General features: G+C 47.5%; 2 protein-coding genes across 2 annotated transcripts; both read left to right on the forward strand.

The window, feature by feature from the left end:
• The first annotated feature begins 2,492 nt into the window (after nucleotides 1–2,492).
• On the forward strand, nucleotides 2,493–8,225 carry LOC306818928 (double-stranded RNA-specific editase 1-like). Its single transcript, XM_079336663.1, has 8 exons — nucleotides 2,493–4,606; nucleotides 5,868–5,982; nucleotides 6,107–6,275; nucleotides 6,434–6,588; nucleotides 6,675–6,843; nucleotides 7,374–7,555; nucleotides 7,684–7,862; nucleotides 8,023–8,225. The coding sequence occupies exons 1-8, from the start codon at nucleotides 3,494–3,496 to the stop codon at nucleotides 8,197–8,199; spliced, it is 2,259 nt and encodes a 752-aa protein (XP_079192789.1). The 5' UTR covers nucleotides 2,493–3,493; the 3' UTR covers nucleotides 8,200–8,225.
• A 4,229-nt stretch (nucleotides 8,226–12,454) lies between these two features.
• On the forward strand, nucleotides 12,455–17,671 carry cep70 (centrosomal protein 70). Its single transcript, XM_079335909.1, has 17 exons — nucleotides 12,455–12,572; nucleotides 13,114–13,134; nucleotides 13,457–13,556; nucleotides 13,754–13,877; nucleotides 14,673–14,862; nucleotides 15,087–15,262; nucleotides 15,491–15,550; nucleotides 15,640–15,739; nucleotides 15,823–15,911; nucleotides 16,023–16,100; nucleotides 16,180–16,225; nucleotides 16,316–16,468; nucleotides 16,606–16,758; nucleotides 16,838–17,006; nucleotides 17,090–17,198; nucleotides 17,304–17,383; nucleotides 17,531–17,671. The coding sequence occupies exons 2-17, from the start codon at nucleotides 13,123–13,125 to the stop codon at nucleotides 17,590–17,592; spliced, it is 1,701 nt and encodes a 566-aa protein (XP_079192035.1). The 5' UTR covers nucleotides 12,455–12,572; nucleotides 13,114–13,122; the 3' UTR covers nucleotides 17,593–17,671.
• Nucleotides 17,672–18,007: the final 336 nt, after the last annotated feature.

Raw genomic sequence — 18,007 nt, forward strand, 5'->3', positions numbered from 1 at the left:
GAAACTTCTGCCTTTTATATCATCACACTGTGTGTTTAATGACAAGGTCATAATATGATAAGAAGTGTGAGAGAAATTGGCAAAATCGCCAGCGACAGATTTTTAAAAGTTTTTAAACTCAGTTATTTTAATGTGTTTCATAGCGGCTGTGCTCGGCGTAGATTTATTTTGATGTTTGAATTTTTTATTCCTCGGCACGTCCTGCTGCTCTCCTCTATCTGTCCTCACATGTGGGTGAAAATCTCTTTGGGGATTGAGGTCAGAGTCTCCTGAAATGTGAGAGGGATGAAGTGAAGCAGGTGTGAGCGATCAGCTGACCGGAGGAGTGAGCGAGTCGTCCGAACACACGGACGCGTAATTATCTCCTCACTTCGTCCGTCTTCGCTTTGTTTATTTGAGTCGAGTGACGGCGAGCTGACTGACGGCCTCCTGATAAGAGCGGAGAAATAATGACAGCTCCCGTGCTCCTTATCGGCCCAGATGAGTCCACGTGCGTGACAGGAGGCGCACAGGGAGGAGGAGGTTAGAAGAGATTTAGGAGGTGTTCAGGGAGCAGAGTTGAATCTGTTCTCAACATCAGTAAAAACCTGCTGCTGTCTCTTTAAGCACACCCTCCCCTCATGCCTACTGTCTTCTGATTGGCCAGCTCTCTGGAAGCCTCTTTGGGGGGGCAGAACACTGCGGGGCTGCCAGGGGAAAAACCTGCTGCTGTCTCTTTAAGCACACCCTCCCCTCATGCCTACTGTCTTCTGATTGGCCAGCTCCCTGGAAGCCTCTTTGGGGGGGCAGAACGCTGCAGGGCTGCCAGGGGAAAAACCTGCTGCTGTCTCTTTAAGCACACCCTTCCCTCATGCCTACTGTCTTCTGATTGGCCAGCTCTCTGGAAGCCTCTTTGGGGGGGCAGAACGCTGCGGGGCTGCCAGGGGAGAGTCTGTGTCAGAGGTTTCTCGTCTGGTGAAACTCTCCGAGAAGGTTTGAGACAGTCTTTTGGTTTGATTAAAAGACACTTTGATGTCACGTTGTTGTGAAATGCTTCGACATGAAAGCGTAATTATCTGTGACAGAGTGGCTGAGTGTAAAAAAGCTTTGATCGCTCTTGTCAGGGACAAATATCTGATCCATCTTCTCAAACAAAGTCGGACATGTTCTCAGGACTTTAAACGTCTCCTCTTTGAAGGCGGCGTCCCCAACTGAACTTTGTCTTCTTTGTGTGTTTCCTTCAGGTCGAGTTGGAGCTCGGGTACCTCGAAACCTGCTCTCCGGGGAGGCGGACGAAGAAGAAACCATGTGAGTCTGTTCTTCCATCTTTATGTCGCCGTTTACAGAATCACCTTGGAGTGAGGATGAATGATTTCATGCATGGAGGTAAAAAAAAAAAAAAAAAACTGCTTGGATGTTTTTCTGCCTGACTCTCCTTGAAGACACGGTTTGTTTCTTTCTGCCCGTTCAGGAGTTCAGATCATGGTTAAGTCCCGGGGTCAGTGTGTATCTCCTGATAGCTCAGTCCATTCTGATGGCTTGTCCCCTTAATCCCAGCAGAAAAGCTCCCTGAAGCCCACAGAGAGCCCCATAATGATTTATAACCCCTGTTTATTTTCCACCTTAAAAGTGTCCTGACCCAGGATGAACCCAGGTCTGTTTGTTCTGTGGGTAAAACATCAATACAGCGAGGAGAAGAGGGGCAAGATGTTGCAGAGAAAAGTCAATGAACTGATTTTGGATGTAAAATCTGATCAAAGAGAACGCTGGTTTGGTTTGAGAAGTCATGAATCTTTAAATAAGGCAACGATTGCAAACTATTCCAGCCCTGAAGCTTGTCGACGGAGCCTCTTTAAATGTGTTTATTTCAATTCAGGCAGTGGTCGTCTTTAACGGCCAAAAAACAAACGCCCGAAAGATTTTTCCAAAGGAGAACCGAGCTGCAAATTCAAAACAAAACCAACAGCAAAAAAAAAAAAAAAAAAAAAATCAAACGAACGTAGACGTAGAAAACGCATGCAACAGAAAAACGAATCCAGAAGAGCTCCAGGCCTGTAGGGGGCGCCAACGGTTTTAGTCAGGCGGAGTAAAAAGCTGATGTCCGCTCCTTTCACTCAAAGCAGCCCCCCCCTTCCCTCCCCAAAAATAAAACAACTGCAGTTCCTCAAGGGTCCACTCGAGGCTGCAGGTATTAAGGTGAAGAGTTGTGCATATATTTGCATAATTAGGGGCGTGGCCAGGTTGACTGACAGGTGGGCGTGTTGCAGCCGGTTCCACTCAAAGTTTGAGTCATGGTTTCCAGTCTTCAAACAGACATTGACGGATTCAAAAACCAATGGGAGACGTCCCATTTTTTAAAACCGTACATGTTGGCACCCCAGCTGGATTAGACCAAAACCCGCTCCCCCCCCCCCCCCCCCCCCCCCCGAGCCTCCAGAGACGGGTGCTAACATCTGAAACCACTCTCTCCCGTTTCTGTAGCCCGCAGATCTCGTGGCAAACGTTGGTGGCCAAACATTCCCGGCTTGAGTCCCCCCTTTTTAGGACTCTTTCTTTGCTTGTACATCAGAGCAGAGTCTCACCATGCCGGCTGTAGCTTTGGCTCTTATTGGCCACCGTAGTAATCCTGTCCGTGTTTTGAGTAACAGAAAGCAGCAGGGAGAAAACACGGATTATGTCGGGACAGTTTAGCGTAGCGTTCAAGGTTGTCCAAAGACTTTGGGCTCAAATCTACGCGAACAGGACCGACCTTCAAATCGGAGCAGAACCATTCAGAACCTCAGAGTTTTGACTTTGCAGATTTCTCGCCTCTTTCCGCTCCGAAGAGGAGTTTCTGCTTGAGCTGCGTGCGGATGTTTCTGCACGCCGACAACAATAACAGAGCGTCCCTTCCTCCCGGCAGACCGTTAATCAGCTCGCTCTGTTGTAGCTCGGGGGGGGGGGGGGTGGGGGGGGTTTATCATCCATTGTGTTTGAGTCCCGTCCTTGTTTTCTTCTTCTACAGTCGTCGGCTCACTGTACACTGAGTGGTTTTTACAGTTCATATGAGGAGGAATAACTCCAAACTGAATCCACCTGTGAGTCATTTGATTACATCTGAAAGCCTTCTAACCTCCTGATGGATCGTCTTTAGGAGCTTTTCTGTCTGAATCTGCACATTTGATGTCCTAATCTCTCTGATGCTTTCCTTCAGGCTCGGTTGAAAAAAAAAAAAAAAACAGAATTATTTTGGGAAATCATTCTTTGCAGCCTTTTTCCTTTCTGTCCGAGCCAAGCTCTCTAAAAACCTGCCTTTTTGTGTCCTGAGCACCCAAAGGAGTAACCTCTGGAGCTTTTGCTGGAGGATGTTATAAATGGAAATTTACATTAAGTTCCATCAGCTTTGTTAACCGGCTCGGGTGATTTGTGTTCCAACTGCAAAGAGATAGAACAAGTAGATGGGAGACTTGAGACTAGAGGAGTTTGAAGTTTAGGCATCATTTGCTTTTTTGTTAGTCCTAGTCTTGAGTCGTAGATGAATGAATATCTAAAGATGAAACCTGCAGCAGTATCTCGTGCAGCCTCCCAGGTATCCATGAAGGAACACACATCACTTGTTCAGTTTGCAAAGAGAGATAAAGGAATCTCTAAATTTTACATTTACAAGATCCTGCAACGAAGGCGTTGTGAGTTACTCTCTCTGGGCACCGCAGGTTCGTGCAGCACAGATGTTAAAGAAAACCGCAACGTGGACAACCTCTTCTCCAAAGAGGGGGTCACGGCGGAGGCTGCTCGGCTCCCCAACGGGAGCGCCGGGGGCGGGCGGAAGCGTCCCCTCGAGGAGGGCAACAACAGGCACGCGCACTCAAAGTATCGGCCCAAGAAGCGCAAGAAAGCCCCGGGGCCCGTCCTGCCGAAGAACGCCCTCATGCAGCTCAACGAGATCAAACCGGGCCTCCAGTACAAGCTGCTGTCTCAGACCGGACCGGTCCACGCCCCCGTCTTCGTCATGACCGTGGAGGTCAACGGGCAGCTCTTCGAAGGATCCGGTCCCACCAAGAAGAAAGCGAAGCTGAGCGCAGCGGAGAAAGCTCTGAGATCGTTTGTCCAGTTTCCCAACGCCTCGGAGGCCCACATGGCGATGGGCCGGACTCTGTCGGTCCACACAGACTTCACCTCGGACCAGGCCGACTTCCCCGACATGCTCTTCAACGCCTTCGAGACTTCCGCCCCTGTGGATGACCCCTTTTACCTCACGCCGAACGGTAACGGTTCGTTCTGCTCGCTGGGAGTCGAGTACCCCTTACTCCCCTCCCCGACCCCGAACCTGCCCCAGCCCCCCTTACCTCCACCCCCCTCCCCCTTCATGTCCCCAACCAGCGGCAAGAACCCCATCATGATCCTGAACGAGCTGCGGCCAGGCCTCAAGTACGACTTTGTGTCGGAGAGCGGGGAGAGCCACGCAAAGAACTTTGTGATGTCGGTGAGGGTGGACGCTCGGACCTTTCAGGGCTCGGGGAGGAACAAGAAGCTGGCGAAGGCTCGGGCCGCACAGGCCGCTCTGTCCGCTCTGTTCAACATGCAGCTGGACCAGGCGCCATCCAAACAACCCATCCCCCGAGAGGGACTGCAGCTCCACCTGCCACAGGTGAGGACATTTCACCTTTCGGTCACGTCCTGTTTGAAAATAGAATCGTTGCTGCAGAAACCAGTTTAGAGCGAAGTGATTTGTCCTTTCAGGAGTAATAAATGTTTAATTCCTTTTATTATTTTACTTAAAGAGCCGTTAAAGATTTAGTTTTCATCATCTTTAATTTCAGCCCTGAAAGTAAAAACCTCCAGGACTCAAACTAAAATGTTTACTAACGCCTGCAGTTCCTCCACTGTCCACTAGAGTCTGCCAGGGGACACTTTAGCTAATTCACTCGCTGACCTTTAACCTCTGGGTTTGTGCTGTTGGCGCCTTTTGAGGTTGGGTTTTTTTTACGTAGATTTTAACGCAAAAAAAAAAGTGCAAACATTTTTAAGGTCTTTGGGAAGAGACTCACTTTAGCATTTTCGCTTTAGCATTTTCACTTTAGCATTTTCACTCTCATCTCAGGAAGTTTACGGTCTCTGTGGTGGTTCAGGGCCCCCCCCCCCCCCCCCCCCCTCGTGACCCACCTGACAGAGTCTGAGACGGAGAAGCCTCAGGATCGTCGAACACACACCCGAGAACGCATTTAGACGGGAGCTAATCCCCGCCTGTAATCCCCCGCGCGCCGCTAACAAAGCCGCTATCTTAATGAACATCTCGCTTCGAGTGCTTCTCAAACACCGGGTTCATTATCGCCGCCTCTCGAGTCGCTCACTGAGCAGTCAGCGGAGCGTAGATCTGACTGTTTTAAGCTGCTCGCCTGTCATTCACACCACGCCGGATTTTTTAATTGAAATATTCAGAAAGAGTTTCCGAGCTGATAAGAAGCTTTCACTCGTTTTTTTTTACTGCACTGGTGCCGTTTTGTTCGTCGTTTTTTTCCCCCGACATCTTTCTCTTTGCACAGAACATCAACAAAGGACACAAAGCGATGCGTTCCTCGGGCGTCCATGTTTCTGAAACAACAGGTGGACGTTAAAGCCAAGCAGCTTTGTTAAATCGTTAAATAAAATATATTAATATTCATGTTCAGAGGATGAAAGAAGCATTTAAATTCAACGACAGGAAGTAACCACGGGAGAATTGTCCGATACGGGAAAGGAGAGGAAGCAGGAAGAACTCTGAGACCCCGCCCCCTTCACCCGATCTTTTCATTCACATATTAAATATAACTGGACTCAGTTTGTCTAAACAGGAATTCAGGAAAATAAAGTTGCAAATAATCGGTCAATGTTTTTTTTTTTTTTTTTTTTTTTTCACATTTCTCCGTCAGGTCCTCGCGGACGCCGTCTCCCGCCTGGTTGTCGACAAGTTCAGCGAGCTGACAGAGAACTTCACGTCTCCGCACGCCAGACGGAAAGTGCTGGCCGGCGTCGTCATGACAACGGGTAAACCCCAATTCCTCCTTGGGGGAGGGGGGGGGGTTTGAAGTCTCGGCTTCTGAGGCAGCTGCAGGGTTTTATTCCCCCCCCCCCCGTGATTCCTAAAGTCGTTTTTTTTTTTCCGGCACAGGTACGGATGTGAAGGAGGCGGAGGTGATCTGCGTCTCCACGGGGACAAAGTGCATCAACGGCGAGTACATGAGCGACCGAGGTTTCGCTCTGAACGACTGTCACGCTGAGATCGTGGCTCGCCGCTCGCTCATCCGGTTCCTGTACTCACAGCTGGAGCACTTCCTCAGGTGAGAGCCGACGGGCTTTTTTACCCTCGGCGTCGGAGTTGCACGTTACTCCTTTAAACGTGACCTCGTGAAGTTTTTACTTTCTGAATCTTAGTCGAAAAAAATCTGCATATTTTGAAGACGGTTGAGGCGAGAAGTTGCATGTCGTTCGTCCGCAGTAACCATGACGACGAGCACGAGAAGTCCATCTTCAGCCGCTGCGAAAACAGACGAGGATTCCAGCTGAAAGAAAACGTCCAGTTCCACCTTTACATCAGCACGTCGCCGTGCGGAGACGCCCGGATCTTCTCCCCTCACGAGGCCGGGATGGAAGGTGAGAGGAGGAGACGTTAAGAGACGTGATTGGAAAAGAAAGACGAGGATGACTCTGTGTGTGTGTGTGTGTGTGTGTGTCCTCAGATCAGGGAGACAGACACCCGAACAGGAAAGCTCGTGGACAGCTCCGCACTAAGATCGAGTCCGGCGAAGGAACCATCCCGGTCCGGTCCAGTAACACCATCCAGACGTGGGACGGAGTCCTGCAGGGCGAGAGGCTGCTCACCATGTCCTGCAGTGACAAGATCGCCAGGTTTGTGTCCAGCTTTCATGTCAACCTTGTCTCTCTTTCTGAAGGTCATGCGCTCCAAACGAATTATCACATTTAAAAGAAAACCCTGCCGCAGAGTTTACATCCCTCCGTGTGTGTAAATAAACCAGTATTATCTGTAATTTAGCTTTTCGCACAAGCTGAAGTTTCCCTCTTCAGCGTTGTCGGACGCAGCGCCGCAGAGCCACTCCACGCCTGAAGGGTGTTTTGGAGCCGAGCAGCAGGACTCCTGATGATTATGTGCATGTGTGAAGAGGCTGAATTATGAGAGCAATCACTCGGTCAGGTGTCGCGGCGCCCGCCGAGCTCTGATTAGCCCGTCTGATGAACCTGCGGGAGGTCGCCGCGAGCTCTGGACTCCTCTGAGCTCCAATCAGACGACGTTTCTGAGAGAGCGATCTCAGGCAGGGTGGATGTTTGCAGATTTTAACGTCTGTCGTTTGAAAACACGACTAGAAGATCTCAGTCTGTACATCTTGTGTGTGTGTGTGTGTGTGTGTGTGTGTGCTCAGGTGGAACGTGGTGGGCTTTCAGGGCTCTCTGATGAGCTACTTCACCGAGCCGCTCTACTTCTCCAGCATCATCCTGGGCAGCCTGTACCACGCGGACCACCTATCCAGAGCCATGTACCAGAGGATCACCGAGATCGAGGACCTGCCGCCGTCCTTCAGCCTCAACAAACCCCTGCTGAGCGGTGAGAAACACACAAACAAACACTCGAACGACGCTGAAGTCATGACGGTGTCTGCAGCCTCTGAATCTGCACAAAGAGAAAACATCCGGTTCGGCCTCTGTGGGTCTGATGACTCTGTGTCCCGCCAGGAATCAGCAACGCGGAGGCTCGTCAGCCGGGAAAAGCTCCGAACTTCAGCGTGAACTGGGTGGTGGGCGATCAGGGTCTGGAGGTGATCAACGCCACCACGGGGAAGGACGACCTCGGTCGACCTTCCCGACTCTGTAAACACGCTCTGTACAGTCACTGGATGCGCCTGCACTGCAAGGTAACCCTTTAGATCTCGAGTCCACAGACTCACACGGAGTGATCCAGAATCCTTTTAGTCTCGGCAACACCTGAAAATGAGATTGTTGTTCATGTGGCATCTTACAGAAGGTTAAAAGTAGTTCGACCACGGGTCACATGTCTGTGTTTCGTCTCTGCAGCTGTCGTCCTCCCTGCGGATCAGGACGTCGAGGCCCAGCAGCTACCACGAAGCCAAGCAGGCAGCAGCAGAGTACCACACCTCCAAGCAGAGCCTGTTCAGAGCTTTTCACAAAGCCGGCCTCGGAGCCTGGGTGAAGAAACCCATCGAGCAGGACCAGTTCGCTCCCAACACCTGAGACTAACCTTTTCCTGCTGCTGCTCCTGCTGCACGCTGCTGCTGCACGCTGCTGCTGCACGTTGTTGCTGCTGCACGCTGCTGCTGCACGTTGTTGCTGCTGCACGCTGCTGCTGCTGCACGGTGTTGCTGCTGCTGCTGCACGTTGTTGCTGCTGCTGCACGTTGTTGCTGCTGCTGCTGCTGCTGCTGCAGCACGCTGCTGCTGCTGCTGCACGCTGCTGCTGCTGCACGTTGTTGCTGCTGCTGCACGTTGTTGCTGCTGCTGCTGCTGCTGCAGCACGCTGCTGCTGCACGCTGCTGCTGCACACGGCTGCTGCTGCACGCTGCTGCACGCTGCAGCACGCTGCTGCTGCTGCTGCTGCAGCACGCTGCTGCTGCTGCAGCACGCTGCTGCTGCTGCAGCACGCTGCTGCTGCTGCACGCTGCTGCACGCTGCAGCACGCTGCTGCTGCTGCACGCTGCAGCACGCTGCTGCTGCTGCACGCTGCTGCTGCTGCACGCTGCTGTTGCACGCTGCTGTTGCACGCTGCTGTTGCACGCTGCTGTTGCTGCTGCTGCTGCTGTTGCACGCTGCTGCTGCAAGCTGCTGTTGCACGCCGCTGCATGTTGCTGCTGCACGCTGCTGCTGTTGCACGCCGCTGCTGCTGCCGCTGCTGCTGCTGCTGCACGCTGCTGCTGCTGCTGCTGCACGCTGCTGCTGCACGCTGCTGCTGCTGCACGTTGTTGCTGCTGCTGCTGCACGCTGCTGCTGCACGCTGCTGCTGCTGCACGCTGCTGCTGCTGCTGCTGCTGTTGCAGGAATTCAGACTTTCTGTAAGTGTTTGTGTCTGGACTAACTTCTCTGGATCGTCTCAGGCTGAATTCAGACGTCTGAATCAGTGGACTGAAACACATTTCCAAAATCATTCTTAAAACCTCCTTCTTCCTCTCAGCCAGCACTAAAATAAACATTCAGTTATGCAACTTTATACAGAGACTGATGTACAAAGAGACTTTGAGAACTTGTAAAGAGTAGACGACTTCACGTTGCATGTCTGATGAATTTACATCTTCACGACGTCTGCGAGATGAAAGATTCGTTTCAGATCTCAGACACTTCTTCTACCTGGACGACTAAAAAAAAAACCGGAGCGACACTTAAATATATCCCGACACGAACGAGACGAGAGAACTTTATGCAAAGGGAGCGGAAGGCGTCAACGTGGAGATCGTCAGATGACTTTTCCTTTTTTGTTTCTGTTCAGGCCAGTGAAAAAAATCACCAAAGATGAAGCCAGCTGTCACGTTTTTATTCCTCATCTCTCACTCTTTGTGATTCTGTTCCAACATCCTGTTTTATGTTCGATGAACCAAACTGACATCGTCTGTCATCCTGTGACACATCATGTGTTTCTTCTGGATGTAAAAAACCTCAAACACACACTCACACACACACACACACACAGGGTAAATGTAACATATCTAATGTATTTATTTATTTCCATGATGTATTTTAAGAGCATGTGCAGACCGGCTCCTTCTCCTCTGAACTTTATAAAAACATTTGTGCTTGAATCTTTCCTGGAGTGTGATCCGGACTCTGTGGCCTGATGCATGAGCTCCACCTGTAAAGCATGAAAAATATGACACCTGTAGAAACCGTGTCAACGCACAGAGATACAGATTGAATAAAAAAAAAAAAATGACCACACAGATTTGAGATGTTTTTTCGTTTTTTTGGTGGATTAGTTTAAACTTTAAACCAAAGCAGCCGAAAATGCAAAATCGGAAACCTCTCAAAGCCCCCCCCCCCATCTGACAGCAGTCACTGCTTAGTGATGTTTTGAAAACCAAAGTTTGTCAATGAAGGTCAACAAGAGGAATCCGGCCTCCCTAACTGATTCTCTCTTCGGGCCCCGAGAGACGCAGGAATTCGCGGCTGAGTCAGCCATCATAAAGGAGGAGACTCGTCCTTCTCCTCCTCACTCTTGTCCTCCTTCTCCTCCTCCAGCTTTATTTCTTAAACTTCCTGCCTCAGTAAAAGTATCACATTATCAAAACATCTTCCGCCGAGTGAAACGCCGGCCTCTCTCTCTTTGTCGTTGTTGACATAAAAATCGGAGCAGGCTCCCGTTTATCTGCCCACATCTAAAGCTGTCCTCTGGGGCCGTCTTGCACACTTTTACCTTTGAGTCCTATCAGCCACGCTGCACCTGTGCAACATGAGAGAGTCTGATAATCTCACTCTGGATCAGCTGTCTTCTCTGCATCACCAGGGGGACAGCCCATCATCAACCCCCTTTTCTCCCCCTTTAAAATGATGGCCCTCTCTCTATAAGAGCAGGCGCTCCCGGCTCTGAACCGAGGCGAAGTTTAGAGATGATTGGAGGCGATAGAATCTCAGTGTAAGTGAGAGAAAAGAGCTCTTCATACTCCATTCGCTCCACTCGATCTAAAAGTGACATTCCTGCACTCCCGAGAAAATCCTCGTATTTCCTTTTGCTATTTTGTAAAACTTGAAGAATTAATCCGCTAACTCCTCCAATTTATATCTAACGTCATTGTTCTGACTCCTTGTGTGAGATCCGTGAGTCATCACGTCACTCTTTGCTGTTAAAACAGGTCGATGAATAAACCCAGACTCCTTCTCCGTGAGTTTGATGACTTTCTCTTTTTCTTATATTTGAGCTGATTTCAGCAGATCTCCCATCCACATCCCTCTCTCCCTCTCTCTCTCTCTCTCTCTCTCTCTCCCTCTCCCTCTCTCTCTCTTTCTCTCTCTCTCTCTGTACCGCTGGGTAGCGGAGGTCATCCATCCATCAGGAAGTCTCCTCATTAGTCCCACCTCACCCGGCTCACCCGCCTCCCTCCGGATATCAGAGCCCATTAGAGGCTTAATGGTGCCCTGTGTGAGGCTTATGTTTCGACCGCCCGTCTGTTCCCTCTTCAGGTTCGACCACAAAGATGACATCGTAGTCAAACGTTTATGACATCAGGGTGTTATTCTTCAAATTTACATATACATATATTGATTTCTGTTTAGATTGTTTATCTCACGTGAAAATGTGATCAGATCAGATGGGAGGTGGGGTTACACCCTGGACTGTTCACCAGCCAATCACAGGGCAGACATATACACCTATATACACATTCACACCTGTGGGAAATTCAGAGTCAGCAGGTAACCTAATGAGCATGTGTTTGGACTCCACACAGGCTCCTGTCAGACGGGAATTCAAACCAGCAACCTGCTCACTGCATCGTCACACCATTTTTAGTAAATGATGTAGTGTTAACGGCTTAAAGGTCAAATTAAACTTGAATAATTCAAACAAATATGATATCAAATGAAAGTTGTTTAACCTCACATCTCAATGCTACAGCGCCACCTCGGGATCGAAGGAAAACATGTTTTTTTTATTTTATAATCATCAGACAACTTTTCTAACTTTCGATGTTGCATTCTTTGCTGCAGAGTAAAAAAGAGAAAAAGAAGAACGAAGTAATAAATATTCATTAAATCTCTGCACATTCATTAACCGCTGCTTCTTAATTAATCCTGTTGCCAGTCGATGTAAAACCCAGTGCATGAGCTCCATCAAACTGTGAAAATCTATCACTACAGTCTTTATTCAGGTGATATATCACAATTCAGTCAGACATTAGTAATCAATAATAGGAGGATCGAAGTGGTTCATATTAAAATCGATGTTTTCAGGGGGAGGATGGTATGGGCTCCGCTCCCTTATGATGTCATCACCTGCTGTAAATTACAGGTTTATCATAGGTGGGACCTTCGAGTCTGTGCAGGAGCTGAATTTTGATTTCTGTTTATTTTGTTAAATTATTTCTTTAAGCAAAGTTCAGATTTTTTTTTTTATTATTTGAATTGGAAATTTAATTCACCTTTAGTAATCTATTACAAATCAAGTTTAAAAAAAAAGTTCTTAACACCCTGTGTGGGTTCATTTTTTTTAATACAAGTCAAATGAGATTTTAACTGTGGTGGAACATTTCTGCCCCCTTGTGGTCACTTGTTTTAACTACAGAAACAGATTCATCTAGACTTTAAAATAAATTATCAGCACTTAAAATAAATTTAAAGTCTTTGAAGTTTTCATGAATTGTTACATGTTCATAACTAGTGGTTTCCTTTTACATGAAATGTTAAATTTAGATTTCATGTTTTCTCATCACTGCCTGCGTGGATATGCTGTCCTCTGCACAGCGATTGGTCAAGAGAGACACATTCCCTCCTCCGATTGGCTGAATGTGATTACGTCAGGGCGCACTTATTTGAAATACGGAAGTGGATTTAAAAAAAACCCATAACGATCCGTAATTTGACAGTTGCAGTGTTTAACTGAGAAAACAAACTCCAGGAACTTACTGGGTAACTTATTCCGGTTTTGTTGACGGTTAAACATCTTTTACAGTGACGTTTTAACCGCTCACGTCAAGTTGTTGCGACTAAAGCTAAAAATAAGCTAAATGCTAACTTTCTGTTCCCTTAAAGAAAAGGGTCTGTTTGATGTTAAATCAATAAAATAATTGTGCCGAATTGTACCAAACGATAACTTTATTATTTTTTCATGTTTATTACGCAGTTAGTGACTTTGATTCGTAGTTTTCTGCTCGGTTTCTTTAAATGATGTTTTTTTAAATGGAGTTCGGCGCAGGCTGTAGCTGCTGCCGCCTGTGTGTCACGGAGAAGCGTTAAATTTGACTAAACATGAAGATCCATTTATTGTTACTGTGATCATATACAGACAACTTTTTATTGCCGAATTATCTAGAACAGCCTTAAAATTCAAAATGCACGTTAGTGTTTTTTATTTGTGATTATTTGTGTTGCGCTGCACGTATTCTTTAAATTGACGGATTTTTAAACGGGATTCGGCGCAAGGAACTTTATCTTCTTCTTTCTCTTGCAGGGGGCTGAAATGATGGATCAGGTGAGTAAGCATGCACACGTACAGTGCAGGTATGTAGTAGACAGCTGGTGTGTGTGGGGGGTGTGTGGGGGGGGGGGGGGTGCTGTGAAAGCTGCAGAAACCTGATCACCAGTTGCACCTCACTGAAGGAAGGCACTCACTAGTGATGCTTTAGAGGAGTTAAGAATGGACCTGCAGAGTGAGACATCTCAATGTCTTCAAGCTAAGAGTGCAACTTTTGTTTATCTGTGGACTTTCAGGCAGTTTCAGGTAGAGCTCACGTTGTTCTGTGATGATTATAAGTTTGAGAGTCTCCTATTTATTCTGTCTGTTTGTCCTGCAGCAGGAGCAGGTAGAGTGGGACGACGTGAACAAACTCCTGCAGCATCATGGCTTTAAAGCGATGTACTTCACGGACCCGGTGGAGAATAAGAACCTCAACGGTGAGTCTTTAATTCGTTTTTCTAAATATGTTGGATCGTTTGTTCAAATTTGCAGAATGGTGCAGAAAATTAAAATCCCATTTTTTTCATTTGGAAATAAAAACAATCTTTATTTGTGCATTTAATGCATGCAGGTTTTTTTGCTCCTGTCCATGTCCATGGACTGTGTGATATAAATGACATTTTTTATGTCTTAGATCTGGTTCTGCTGGACAAGAAGTCCGCGGTTGAGATGAGACAGACTCTGAGGACGATGCTCACCGACTCGGAGAGACGACAGACTCTCATCCAGGAGCTCATCAAGACCAATAACCAGCTCAAGTGAGACAAACATCCCACGAGTAGAATATAAAACCACCCCGATGCTTCACCTTCCTGCAACAGCTCATCAATCACGATAACTTTAACGCTCAAAAATATTCAGAGAGTCGCTGGAGTTTCTGATCGTAGGATTCTATTGAACCTGCCTTCACGGTGTTACTCGGACTCTGAAGAAAAGAGATGCTCATAGTTTTAGAGGTCAAACGATTAGCTCACATTTAAGCCTGCAGCCATAGTTTGAACCTGACAAACATTTATGTCTGAAGGTCTTTTAAAGCTTCTGGCGTTTCTTTGTTTTTTTCTCCGATGTGAAAACTGAGAGTTTAAATGTACTAATGTTTAAACATGCCTGCAGTGTGTGTGTGTGTGTGTGTGTGTGTTTAATAATGTATATGCCGAGTGTGTCGACCACCTGTCCTCCTGCCTCCTGACGAGTGTCACACAGACGCGCCTGAGTGCAGGTATGAAGACTCAGCCTGATGATAGAGAAACGAACTGAGGCTCACATTTCTCCTTTACACAAATACTGAAACCACCAGTGAGATCTGAAGGTAAAGACAGCATCTGATTGGCTCCAGTAGATCTTTAGCGTCATGATGAGAAACTGTGATCCTCAGCTGACATTTCAACGCGAGGAAGATGAATTTTTTTTAACCATAAAACGGCTCCAAAGGTACCAGAACCCATTTAAAAAAAACTGAAATTTGGCGGGAGTTTGTAGTCTCCCGCCAAATCGACTTGTTTCATCTACGAGTTTCGTAAACCAGGTTTGAAAATGTCGCGTCCCCCCCACAGAGAGGACGTCCAGGAGCACATGAGTCGCGCGGCTCAGCAGTCTCAGAGGGTCTCGGAGCTGGAGGGGCTTCTGGAAATGGTGAAGACCAGAGTCCAGGACCTGGAGGACCGCTGCATCGGGAAGGCCGTCCGACAGCAGAGCCGCAGTCAGCAGCTGCAGCAGGACAGACAGGAAGCTCTGGAAGCACAGGTCTGCGTCCACTTCAAACATGTGGAGACAAACTCAGGCTGTCGAAAAACTTTTTGATACCTCGTTTTTCCAAACTATTGAATTTCATATTTGATCATATTTTTACCTGACACTGTTTCCATTGTTTTAGTATCTATAGTTTAAAAAAAGACTACAAAATAAGACCAGTGGTTTTTCAGGCTTTTTATGCTCGTGAGTGTTTTCTGACTCCGCCTCCTCCTCAGATGCTGCGTCACTCTCTGGAGCAGAAGCTGGGCAGGCAGAAGGAGGAAACGGCTCAGCTGCAGAGGAAACTTTATTTCACCATCAAAGAAGAGGAGCGACGACTGGCTCGTCAGAAGCAGACCTTCCAGCTCGTCTGCGACAAAGTCGGCCGGCAGGAGTCTCCAACGGAGCAGCAGTAAGAACGACAGAGGACCGAGTGTAGACCCCTGTGGGACACCATCAGTAAAAATAGAAGATCCATCCACATGCACATTTTGCATCCTCATCTTGTTTGATTAAAAACATTTTTGCAATTTCACCAGTGTGCAGGAGATTGTAGTTTATTGATGTCTGAGGAAATAGATTTTTTTTTTTTAAGCTGATTTTCAAATAACGCAGATTAATTCGAGTTCTCTGCCTGCAGGGTTTTGGAAGTGATCGACTTCTACGAGACTAAAATGAGTCGGCTGCTGGGCGAGCTCAGGTATTCCCACTAACGATAATATCTCACCTGCTTTTAACGATTTAAACGCCCCCCCAAAATAAATCTGACGTTCTTACCCCCCCTCGCAGGTCTCTTAAAGGAGATCCAGAAGCTTCTGAAGTCACCCGTGACGTGACGACCAGCAAAGCGTCCAGCCATGTGACCAAAACGTTCAAAACCATTCTCAAGGTGAACTCACAGCTTCGTCTTGCTTTTAGATGAATCTGCTTTTTTAAAACAGCCGACGACACGTTGTCTTGATCTCGTCACAGGCGTACCAGGAGCAGCAGAGAGGGAGCAAAAGTCAGATCGAGGAGCTGAAGAAGGAGGTGGAGCGTTTAAAACAAGAGCTGGAGACGAGGTGTGTGTGTGTTTAGGTCAGGTCAGCTGACTCACTGCAGGAGAAGGACTCTAGTGGACAGTAAAGGAACTGCAGCGGACTCTCTTGCTGATTTTGTGTTTCTCTGCGTAGGCCCACCCTCAAAGACGTCAAGTTCTACAAACACAAAGCGCGTCGGCTGGAGATGTTACAAAAACACAATCACGCGAGGTGAGATGCGGTGCGTTCAAGTGCAAACACAGAATCACGTAAACAAGAGTGCTTTTGATCTGATTTGACTTAATTGCAGGTTTCCTGAAGAGGACAGCAGAGACGTGTGTTCCAAGTATCACAAGGTCGTCCTGTCCTCATCTTTTCTGCAGGTCACTTTTAGTTGTTTCCTGAAATTCACTTTTTATCTTGACACCAAAAACTCTGATTTTCAGTTATTGGACGAGATCAGAACGATAACAACCAATCCCAGAGCTCCCCTGCGGCTCCACAGGCAGAAAGCCTCCAGCGCTGGTTCGGAGTCGGCTGAGTTTCAGACTCTCGTTCCCACGCTGGAGGTCTGGGCTCAGCAGCTCCACCTACTGACGGTAAACGACACCTGCATGCAAAAAGTATTTTTTCATATTTGATAGATAGATACTTTATTGATCCCGAGGGAAATTCAGGATTATATATATTTGAGTCCTGAGAGAGGTTGGACTGTACCATGTGTCTGTGTTTGCAGGACCTGCAGCAGAGTTTAAGTAAACTGACGGCCAGACTGACGCCGTGGCAGACGTCCGATGGAGGTCGTCACGCCGCAGACACGGTGAAGGTGGAGGACATGATGCTGCAGGTGGACACCATGCTGGAGAACACGTCCACCGACGACGAGAAGGTACGACGCTTTTACCGTGTTTACACACGCGCGTGCTCGAACGAGTCTTTTAACCTGCGTTGTCGTGGGGGTCGCTCAGGTCCTCAGGAGTCCGACTCGCTTCACTCTGGGCTCCATGGTGTCTCACTTCCAGAACTTGTTTGACGTGAGCTCCCTCAGCGGAGTTTACCCGCGTATGAACGAGCTCTACACCCGCCTGGGAGAGATGACCAACGCCATGAGGAACCTGAGAGACGTCCTGGGACTAGGTGACCTTTTGAAGCATCACCCTTTATTTCTAGAAGGTCTAGAAGGCTGTAGTAAAACAGGATGTCGATTTTCTGTTTTCCAGAAAGCAAAGCTCCTCCTGCTCAGGTGGTGCACCAGGTCTCCAGACTGGCGTCCTGCTCCGAGCTCACAGCCGGGCTCCATAATCTGCTGGGAGAGGACGACATCGACAGGTTTTTTTAAAAACAGAACACACACACAAACATTTAGTTTTGAATATCCTGCCGGAGCGTCTCCAGGACGACCGTAACTGTTTTTGTTTTGTTTTTGTTTACCAGCATCGTCGTCAAAGTGAAGGAACACAACGAGTTCTTCCCGGCTTTCCACGCCCTCATCCTGGACATTTTAGACTCTTTAGGTAAATCAAAACAAACGGCCAGAGAGGTGTTCTTTTTGTCATCATGTGTGTGATATCTGTTTGACATTTTTATTATTAGAAACACATCGACTCTGATGATAAGTTAAAATCATGTTATTCCTCACTGAGCTGTCGTGTTTGTTTCAGGTGTGAGTCACCTGGACGACATCCTTCCTGCTCTGAAAGATTTCAAACAAACAGCTGAGTGAACTGAAGTGTGTGTGTGTGTGTGTTTTAAAGGATTGTAGAGAGTGATCTTTGTTTTTAATAAAAACTAAATATTTACAAGTGGTTTCCTGAGAGTATACGAATAATAGTCTGGTGTTTAGTAAACTCCAGCAGGTGGGCGTCGTCTAAAGAAATTGGAAAGGTGGGGAAAACACTTATTTTGTGCTAGAATTCAAAATGGGTTTTAAACGACATGATGCGACTTGTATTTGTTGAAGTGAGATGACAATGATTAATTGATCACCTGGGTGACTCAGGTGGGCGTCGGCCTGTTCAGTCCCAAACAATACAGTTAAATTAATGTTAATCCCGTTTACGTGACAGTGATGATCACTTTTATAATTAACAGTAATTAAAATGTTCGGCCTCAACAGATAAGTGTGAAATAAAAATATT

This window comes from Symphodus melops (genome assembly GCF_947650265.1).
Source record: "Symphodus melops genome assembly, chromosome: 23".
Classification (NCBI taxonomy): domain Eukaryota; kingdom Metazoa; phylum Chordata; class Actinopteri; order Labriformes; family Labridae; genus Symphodus; species Symphodus melops.